Source organism: Lactuca serriola, chromosome 1, assembly GCF_051521515.1.
Source record: "Lactuca serriola cultivar US96UC23 chromosome 1, Lser_US96UC23_V15, whole genome shotgun sequence".
Taxonomy (NCBI): Eukaryota; Viridiplantae; Streptophyta; class Magnoliopsida; order Asterales; family Asteraceae; genus Lactuca; species Lactuca serriola.
The window spans coordinates 19,651,369-19,661,652 of NC_136408.1; the positions used below are offsets into that span (position 1 = coordinate 19,651,369).

General features: G+C 35.2%; 1 protein-coding gene across 1 annotated transcript; it reads right to left on the reverse strand.

The window, feature by feature from the left end:
• Positions 1 to 420: 420 nt before the first annotated feature.
• Positions 421 to 2,495, reverse strand: LOC145064585 (uncharacterized). The gene is made up of 2 exons (XM_079012018.1): positions 906 to 2,495; positions 421 to 685 (listed from the first exon to the last, which is right to left on the reverse strand). The coding sequence occupies exons 1-2, from the start codon at positions 2,028 to 2,030 to the stop codon at positions 629 to 631; spliced, it is 1,182 nt and encodes a 393-aa protein (XP_078868144.1). The 5' UTR covers positions 2,031 to 2,495; the 3' UTR covers positions 421 to 628.
• Positions 2,496 to 10,284: the final 7,789 nt, after the last annotated feature.

Consider the following 10,284-nt stretch of genomic DNA (forward strand, 5'->3'; position numbering starts at 1 on the left):
TGTACGGGAAGTGCAATATATATCTGCTTGCTTCTATAGCGTGAGTTAAAAGCGGTCTGGCCTTTTTGAGTATTCCTAGGCCTATACTTTAAAGATGGATGTTGGGGATACCCTACTAGTTATTCCTTGAGGTGTCATGTTGGGGATACTATAAGGAGAAGTCTTGAATATATATATATATATATATATATATATATATATATATATATATATATATATATATATATATAGAGAGAGAGAGAGAGAGAGAGAGAGAGAGAGAGAGAGAGAGAACAAAACTAGTATTAGTTAAAGATTAATTAATGGATATCTTCTTCGTCATCCGGATTTCAAACATTAATAAGCTAGATAGCTAAGTTGAACACAAGGACGTAAGAGATTATGAACAAAAAGAGAGAGAGAAGAAATGGATTAATGATAACACAATGTTAATTATTGGTCAATGATACAGTTCAGCCCTAGAACTCATTCGTTAATTATTGTAAACAAGAATCAAAACCAGGACATATAAAGATTACATTCAGAGAACTTCAAAGAGAGCACTGCCCATGGTCTAATATTATTATGATACAGTTGGCACCATATGATGAGTGAGAAGATCAGATCAATATGAACAAGTAGCACTGACCTAAGTGCTGTTGCCTTCCCATGATTTACCAATTGCTTGAAAGTCATTAGAATGATGCTGCAAAACCAATTATATGCATGGATGTTCTTGGATTAGTTTATATCAGTTATCAATCGAAGGGAGTATATATATATATATATATATATATATATATATATATATATATATATATATATATATATATATATAACTGGTCATTGAACATGTGGCATTTCCAGTCACCTAGCATTTAATATGGAGTTTATTTGTTAACTGAAAATATATATATAAGTATTACCTCATGTGCTAGACCGGCAATATTATTCTGATAATTGAGCATGTAGGACGGGCTCCAATTGCCTGTCATCATCAGTGAAGAATTATGACCAACAAATCCTTGCTTAAGCTGGAAGTGAGAGCTCATTTGATCGGGTTGACCAGTGGTTTGACATTGGTTTTCTTCGAAGATGCTCCAAGAACCTAATTGGCTTTCATGTTGATTCATTAATACCTGATCTAGACATGGTCTACATTTTGAATCTTGAGCAACACCGATCTTATTATTAATACTTCTCTTTTCGATTGTCCTCTCCCTTGCCCTTACTCTTGCCCTTTCCCTTGTTGCTTTAGCAATAGGGTGATGAAGACCTGCACTTCTTCTAAGTACTCCTCTAGCAATCTTTTCCTTGTGTTTTTTGCTGCTGCATCCAGAAGTAGACTTTTCCTTATTATTATTATTTGTAGTAGGTGCTTGATCATCTCCAGTCTTTAGCATAGACTGATCAGCTGCTGTTCCAGATAGAACCTCACATTCTGAAGTAGAAGATGCACTGTAATTAGATACACCCATAAAGCTGCAGCTCCGGTCAGGAAGAAGTTCAAGAATGGCAGTTCTTGATTTTGTGAGCAGCCAATCGACTGTCTTGCTGGCCTTATCAAATCCAAGCAAGTCTTGCAACCCAAACAACTTTTTAGCAACATCAAGGGACAATCTCATCCTTCGATCTCTGGGGCCTCGAGCGGTGTCAATCTTGCTATGCCGATCTCCTTTAGAATGTCTCTTCCTTGGGCTGCTACTTTCAGGCTCCGCGTGAGTACTAAAGTCGTAGGGTTCATCATCTCCGTCATTCCTAGCAACCTGTCCATTGTTACTACCACACTCTCCCATGATAGATTCAACATTAGTAGTCATCTCATGAGCTAGGTGGTTATGATGATCGTTGGAGAAATATTGTTGTTGTTGGAAGGACTCGCAGAAGACAGCTTCATCTTCTAAAGGAATGTAATTAGGGGATGGAAGGAGGAAAGATGGAGGATAATAATATTCTTGAAGGGTTCTTGAATAGTTGGTATCATTGTAGTAATTACCAAAAAAAGAAGTCTTTGGTGGTTTGCACCCATTGTTGTTGGAAGAGGGATGCATCTCTTATCTTTAGCCTCCAGAAAGCTACGTATAGTTATGTGAATCTAGACCAAATTAATAGTAGATCTAAAGGAGAGCTTGATAATAAAAGAGCTTGCTCTTTACAAGAAGCAATATTGTTAGAAATTAAGACAGCTCAACATAACTGTAACTTTGAGGAGTACAAAATTAAGCATAAGAAAGCATGAAGAAGAAGGTACATAGAGAGAGAGAGAGAGAGAGAGAGAGAGAGAGAGAGAGAGAGAGAGAGAGAGAGAGAGAGAGAGACTCTGGCAAGCATGCTATAATAGTCATCATAGAGCTGTAGACATATATACTGATGGTGAGAGAAAGGAAGCTAGGCCCATTTTTCCTATAATGTCTTAGTTATCTCATTGGTCAAGAACGCTTAAGAGGCCATTTATTAATAATGGAGACAAGGAGCTATCTTCGTCTTTCTCTCTCTACTTTTGGGGTAAAGTTGAGCAATATTTGGTGAAGATGAAGAGAAGGGAAAAGAGTTAGTAGTTTCTTGTTAAGCTAGTGGATAGGAACCACTTCTTGTTGTGCCACTTCACGTGGTTGATAGCAGCAGATGTGTGTGTGTGTGTGTGTGTGTGTGTGTGAGAGAGAGAGAGAGAGAGAGAGAGAGAGAGAGAGAGAGAGAGAGAGAGAGAGAGAGAGAGAGAGAGAGAGAGAGAGAGAGAGAGAGAGAGAGAGAGAGAGAGAGAGAGAGAGAGAGAGAGATCCAAAAGACCTTTTACTCGGAAAGCAACCCTAGGTGCCTTGACCAATTAAAACTTGCATGCTTTCCAGGCCAGTCTTCTTTCACCATGAGTATTGTTTGTAAGGAAGGGGAAGGGGGGTCCGGTCGAAGCGAGATAGACTGCAGGGCTGGTGGTGGTCCGGTGGTTAGGGGTGGTGAGATGGAAGGAAGCTTAGGGAGTTAGGGTTGCTTTTCTTAGTCAATCTCAGCTGTTTTGTGGAAACTAGCCTGAGTGCGTGACACGAAGAAGACAAAAGAAAATTACTATTCCAAAAAAAACTTCATGAAAAATTAACTACTTACATACATTTTTTGAGATATGTGTTTTCTACCATAATTTTTTTTTTTTTTTTTTTTTTTTTAAACTCGCACGTACAAATATTATAATCTATACCTAAACTAACACTTAATTCTATCTATCTCTACCATGGGACTTGAACCATCGATTTCAAGAAAAGAGAACACCACTTGATATTTCAAGAAAAGAGAACACCACTTGATATTGCTGGGCTAAAAGTTCTTTGGTTAGCATAATTTTGTTAGCATATATATATATATATATATATATATATATATATATATATATATATATATATATATATATATATATATATATATATATATATATATCTTTTGAACAACAACAATTAAAAAATTAAAAACAAGTACCTAGCAAGAAGCTAAGGGTAGACAAAACCCAAAAAAGGATTACATAATAAGTGTGTAGATGTTTAAATCATTTTAAATGTAGATGTAATTGTTTTTGTGTTTTTTATTATTCAAAATGATGAGTTAGAAATATAAGCTATAATTTTCCAACTAAAATTTGATTTTGTGTGTTTGATAAGCAGAGGATATTAAGTTTAGTTATCATGACTGTTTTTTATTTGAATTTAAAAAGTATAAAGCAAAACTTTTACCATTGGTGTATGAATTTCCATTATTCTTGAAAAAAAGGTAAAATTCTAGTTAGAGGCCATGTTCTATTCATCTGTAGCTCTCCTATGCAAGAAAACTCTTCTTTTGACTTGTCTGACCTCATGTCACTTTCACCAAAAAGATCCAGTATCAATCTCTCTCCCCCACAGGACACACAATGACCTATATACACTACAGGGAAGTTATTTGGTCACTGTAACCATCACATGATTAAGCATCATCAGTTTAAATTCTTAATGCATCCTAAAGTTGATGTATTTTTAAGTGAGCTCGTGCTTTTGATTTCTGCTGGGAAATGATGAATTGAGCATTTAAGTTAAGCTTTTTCTTGTCTACATCATGGCTGCATAGCTAATTTCATCCTCGGAACCATCTGGTCCTTCCTTACCAAAAAGAGGGTATGGTTCAACTAATGAATTTTAAAAGATTTAGGAATTTCATATTGACTGAAATTAGAAAAATACACCATCTACCTAAAATAAATTCGCAATTTAATTATAACATCCTTCTTCTTATTAAGAATTAAAAATATAGGTCATAGCTTATATATTAATTTGGGTTAAAATATTAAGGATTGAATCAACTAACTAAAACTTTATCTCTTCTTATAGACGTTTGGAAAGTGTGATCTTCCTCCTCTACCCACTCAAAACTGAAATTTCACTCTTCTATCAATTTTGTCAAAAGAAAGGCTTACTAGTCCAGACTATATGGACTAGATGCGCAATTTGAAGATGACACTTCGCTATGAGAACAAAGAGTATGTTCTCGATAGCCTTGTTCCCGAAATTGACACTACGACTGATGCTCCTGGCGAAATTGTTGAATGAAAACAACATGTTAATGATTGCAACCATGGCACCTGATCTGCAAAAGTCATATGAGAACTATTGGCCCCATTAAATGAATGTGGCTCTTGTTCAAATGTTCCACAAGAAAGCAAGACAAGATCGTTATGAAGTCCTTAAGGTCCTAATGGCGGGCAAGCTTAATGAAGAGGAATCAGTGTATGCCAATGTGCAAAAGATGAAGAGCTACGTGGAAAGACTGGAAAAGCTCAATGTGAATTTTGACAAATAGGTGGTCATTTATACGGTCCTCAACTCCTTTCCAAATAGTTATGATCAGTTTATCCTAACTTATCATTTTAACAACTCCGAAACGACATTGATTGAGCTACATAGTTTGTTGCTAACTGCTAAGGTTGGAATGAAGAAGTCTCATCCCAACATATTGCAACTGTCCCTATCATGGCCATTCATCAAGGAAAAGGAAAGAAACGGAAGGTTGTTTCCCAACCCAAATGGAAAGGGAAATCTTACACTGGAGAGTCTAGTGGTGGGTCAAAGGGAAAAGTCAACTTTGATGCTCCTCCCTTTCGGTGATCCGAAAGAGTCATCTTTCACTTTGGCCAGAAGGGACATTGGAAGAAAAGCTACCCTAAGTACTTACAAAAAGTGAGAGATGCAAAGGGCAAGGTATCTGGCTCTACATCTGGTATTTACTCTATAGAAAGCAATAACTCGAATTTCAAATTCTTGGATCCTTGATACACGATGTGGTTTCCATATTTGTTTTGATATGCATGGACTAAGGGAAAGTGAAAGGCTTGAGCATGGAAAGTTGAACCTTATTATGGGGAATAAATGTATTTCAGTTGTTACCAGGATTAGGACTTATAAGTTTATGTTTGATAGTAGTGTTAGGTTGATATACATAACTATGGTTATTCATAAGAAATACAAGAAACATAATTTCTTTTCACACTTTATTTAGACAAGGTTGTCATTATGTGTTTGACAATAATGATGGTGATATTTTGGTTTATAAAAATGATTTTTTGTTTTATTTTCAAAGTTTATCCTTGTAATTGCATGTATGAAATTGTTATGTATGTGAATGGTCTCTACAATAGTGTATTTAGTATTGATTCTCCTAGTGGTTTAAACAAGGCAGGCTTATCGCATTGTCGTCTTGACATATAAACAAGAAACGCATCGCCCAACTCCAAAAGGATGGAGTTTTGGAATTATTTGACTAAAAGTCAGATGATAAATGCAAGTCTTGTCTATTAGGCAAGATGACTAAGTCACTTTTCACATGAACTTGTGAAAGAGGTGAAGGACTGTTAGACCTCATTCATACTAATGTATGTGGTCCTTTTCAAGTCCACCACGAGGGATGATAATTGCGACTACGTAACATTTACTGATGATTATAGTAGATATGGTTATATCTATTTAATCAAGCATAAATTGGAAGCTTTGAAAAGTTCAAAGAGTTAAAGCATGAAGTAGAGAATCAACTGGGTTAGAAGATAAACATGCTCTGATCTGATTGAGGTGGAGAATATCTTAGTATCAAGTTTAACGACTATCTTATGAAATGTGGAATAGTTTCACAATTAACCCTTCCTAGGACACCACAACTTAATGGTGTAGCTGAGAGGCAAAATCGAACATTGCTTGACATTGTTCGTTCCATGATGCGTTGAGTTTTACTCCCTGTATCTTTATAAGGGTATGCTTTGGAGACTGTTACCCATGTCCTCAATCTTGTTCGTACCAAGAAGGTTGTCAAAACACCTCATGAAATGTGCTCCTTCACTCGCACATATCAGTATTTGGGGTTGTGAGCCTCTCGTTAGACGCGATACCCATGAAAATTTGGAACCCAGAGTCGAGAGGTGTATTTTCATTATCTACTCAAAAAAGTCATTTGGATACTTGTTTTACATACCTGTTGATAGCGTGGTTTTTGTAGCTCAAAGAGGAGTCTTTTGTGAGAAGGAACTCATATCCAAAGAGGACAATGGGAGTACGATTGATCTTGAAGAAATTCAAGAGTCATCCAATAAAGAAACCTTAGTAGACACTATCACTCAAACCGAGGATGAAATGCATGTTGACCCATTGAAAATTTGTTACCTCTTCATCGATGCAGTAGAGTTAGTATGTCACCGACATTTTATGGTTTTCATATAGCTAAAGATGGGGACACATTTATTAGTGATAATAGACTGGTAAATTTGGAAGAGCCAACTAACTACAAGGAAGCGATGGTATGCCCTAACGTTGCTAAGTGGAAAAAGGCAATGGATAGGGAGATCTAATCTAAGTATGATAACCAAGTGTGGACTTTGGTTGATCATACACCCGGTCGGAATATAGTAGGTTGTAAATGGATCCTTGAGAAAAAGAACAACATGGATGGAAATATACATAAGTTCAAGTCAAGACTGGTTGTGAAGGGATTTAGTCAAACCCAAAGGGTTGACTATGATGAGACCTTTTCACCAGTTGTCAAGCTCAAGTCGATTTGGGTAATGCTTTCCATAGCTACCTTTCATGATTATGAAGTATGGAAAATGGATATTAAAATCTCCTTCCTTAGTGGGAGGCTGATTAAGGATGTTTACATGGCTCATCCATAAGGTTTTGAACGTGCCAAATACCCTAATAAGGTGGGAAAGCTTGAGAAGTCTATTTATGGACTTAAACAAGAATCCCGTAGCTAGAATCTTTGCTTTCATGAAAACGTCAAGGAGCTTGGATTTTCTAGAATTGAGGACGAGTCTTGTGTATATTTCAAAGCTAGTGCGAGAGATGTATCCTTTCTAGTTTTATATGTTGATGATATACTCCTTATAGTAAACAATGCTCCAACTTTTCAAGTAGTGAATTCATGCATTGGAAAATGTTTCTCTATGGATCTAGGTGAGGCAATGGACATTCTTCAAATAAGGATTAATAGGGATAGGCAGAGACGTTTATTAGTGCCTAGCTAGAGTACTTACTTGGATAAAATATTGAAATGGTTCAATATGGAAAATTCAAAGAAAGGGGATTTTCCCATACATCATATTGTCAAGTTGAGCAAGGCTCAATGTCCCAATAGTGATAAAGAAATTGATGCAATGAGTTGAGTCCCATATGCTTCAACTATAGGATCGATCATGTATACTATGACATGTACTCGCCCTGATGTGGCTTATGATTTGAGCATGGTTAGCCGATATTAGGGAAATCTTGGCGCAACTCATTTGACGATAATGAAAAATATACTTAAGTATTTTCGGAATACCACATATATGATCTTAGTTTTCGGTGGAAAATGTGAACTTAAAATGAATGGTTATATTGATTCCAACTTTTAAACGGACCGGGATGATAGATTTTTTGCAATCGGGAGATGTATTCATGTTGAATGGTGGAACGATAACTTGGAAAAGTTCCAAGTAGCAAACGGTGGTTGATTCTACTTGTGAGTCAGAGAACGTTGCAGCTAGTGATGCAGAAAAGGAAGCAACTTAGTTAAAGAATTTCATTGGATACCTTGGAGTTGTTCCATCAACTAAAGAGCCCATGGTGATTTTCTGGGACAACGAATGTTCGGTTTTTTTGACAAAAGAACCAAATGATCATGGGAGATCAAGGGACACTGAAAGAATATATAAACCATTACATCTGACATCAAGTTGAAGAGGGAAAGCTCGTGGTGAATCCTTTATAATCAGAGGATAATCGTGTTGATCCTTTCACAAAGGGTTAAACAAGATCAATCACTTCGAACATGCTAGGAGCATTGGATTAAAAGATGATATTAAGTTTTAGTAATAAGTTGATAGTTTTGAAACAATGTAAATTGGTTTTGCTTTTGGTGGTTAAATAATAAAGAATTATTTATGGATTTTGACTACCATCTTTAATTGTTTTATTCTTGTGTTTCACTGTGCATGTTTACTTCATGGATATTAATTTATTTAAAATGTCACAGTCTATCATACTTCTGGGAGTAGTTATTGATTTAAGATTGTCATGGAAAATTTGTAAATTGTCCTTGGTGATTGGACATTGCATAGGGATTGTTGCAATATACATGAGTACCAAAAATAGGAATTTTGATTATTAGAAAACTTGTTCTTAGAGATTACTTCATGGCTTCTATCACGAGTAATTCTAAGATGATAATGTCTTCTAGTTTTGAAATAGAGATATATAAGTTATAGTTTGCAAGTCTATTGTGCATTGGTATTGCATCAACACATTCGTAACCGGATGTTATAAAATTTAATTCCATGTATGGCATGATGAGTAAAGGCTATGATTATGCAATCAAACTTTATTCGTTCTTTTTGCCTATTAAGTACAATCGATATCTTTGTGCCCCTTGGTGATTTGATGTTGACATTATAGTGTTAGGCCCAGTCTGGACTAAATTGATTTGTTCAATTCATAATCTAATGACGTCATCATAAATCGGAAATCGGGAAATGGAATCTTGGATCATGAGATTGATTCGCATTAATGTCTCGTGTCCATATGATATCATCAATAACAAGGGAATAGCTAATAACTTTTCTTAGGGATAGAATCTGATTTAATAAGAGTTTGGCAATAGCTTTTGAAAGCACTAGTTATTGGTTATTCGAAGGCTACATTCTTAGTTGTAGTTGTCGACGTAATCAAGTGGATGACTATTGGATTAAGTGATAGGTTTTGTAGGTTATAAATTAAAGCATGAGGCAAAATAACTTAACCCTTAAGTTCACATGCAACCTACTTTGGATCTTAGTTTTCTTTGTTGATAGCTATAATCTATGAACATGAAAGAACCCTATCCTATCCTACTATTATCGAAAATAACAAGGATTAGGGTTTACATACCTTTTGATTATTATTGTAAATAAACAAACAATTCCCTTCTAGAAGTATCTTGGAATGCTAACACCAAAAGATTGATATCTCTAATGGTTTGTACCCAAACCCTAGCAATGGAAGACATCAGAGGATAGAGGAGAGGGGAGCAAAATTTTGACTCTTCTTTCTTTACCTATGCTATTGACGAAAATAGGGAACCCAGAGGGTTCTATTTATAGCTGATAGGAAAACCCTAGATAACCCTAATTTGAAATAAAGTAATATTATTTCAAATCAGACTTTATCTAGTTTCCTTATTATCCACATGGATAATTCTAGAAACCTTAAAAGGCTCCTAAAATTCGACCACCACATGAATATTCTCGAATCTCTCTCTTGTTCAACTTTTGACCATCCCAATTAATTTATGATTAATTATTAACTAAATAATACTATTTCTAATTAATATACTAATATCATAATATATTAATAAATTATTTATTGCTATCTATTAATCATATAATAAATCAATAAATCAACCTCTCTTTCTAAAAGTCTTTTCAATAAATTACTAGTTTTGAGGGAAACCCAAAAAGGAATTTGCTTTTAATTCAAATATTTATCAATTTAGTTATTGGCTTAAGCACCTAATCCAACAGTCTCCTACTTGGATAAGTCTATAACTACAATTGCAAGTATAACTTCTAAGTTAAACAACAAAGTGTGCTTTCGAAAGAAACTACCAGACTTTGATTTGATCAGACATTGACCCTAAGATAAGTGATCAAATATTCCTTCATTCTTCAAGATATCTTTTGGACATGAGACGTGGATTACAAATAATCTCTTGTCCAAAATTATGTTTCCTGATTTCCTGATTTGTGATGACGTCATTAGACTACTAATTGAACACATCAATTCAGTCCTAGTT

Bases quoted from the DNA above. Each gene is read 5' to 3' on its own strand.
- LOC145064585 (XM_079012018.1), bottom strand. From the start codon at position 2,030: ATGCATCCCTCTTCCAACAACAATGGGTGCAAACCACCAAAGACTTCT. The intron at 686-905 runs GTAATACTTATA...TTGGTTTTGCAG, and splicing joins TTGCCGGTCTAGCACATGAG to CATCATTCTAATGACTTTCA.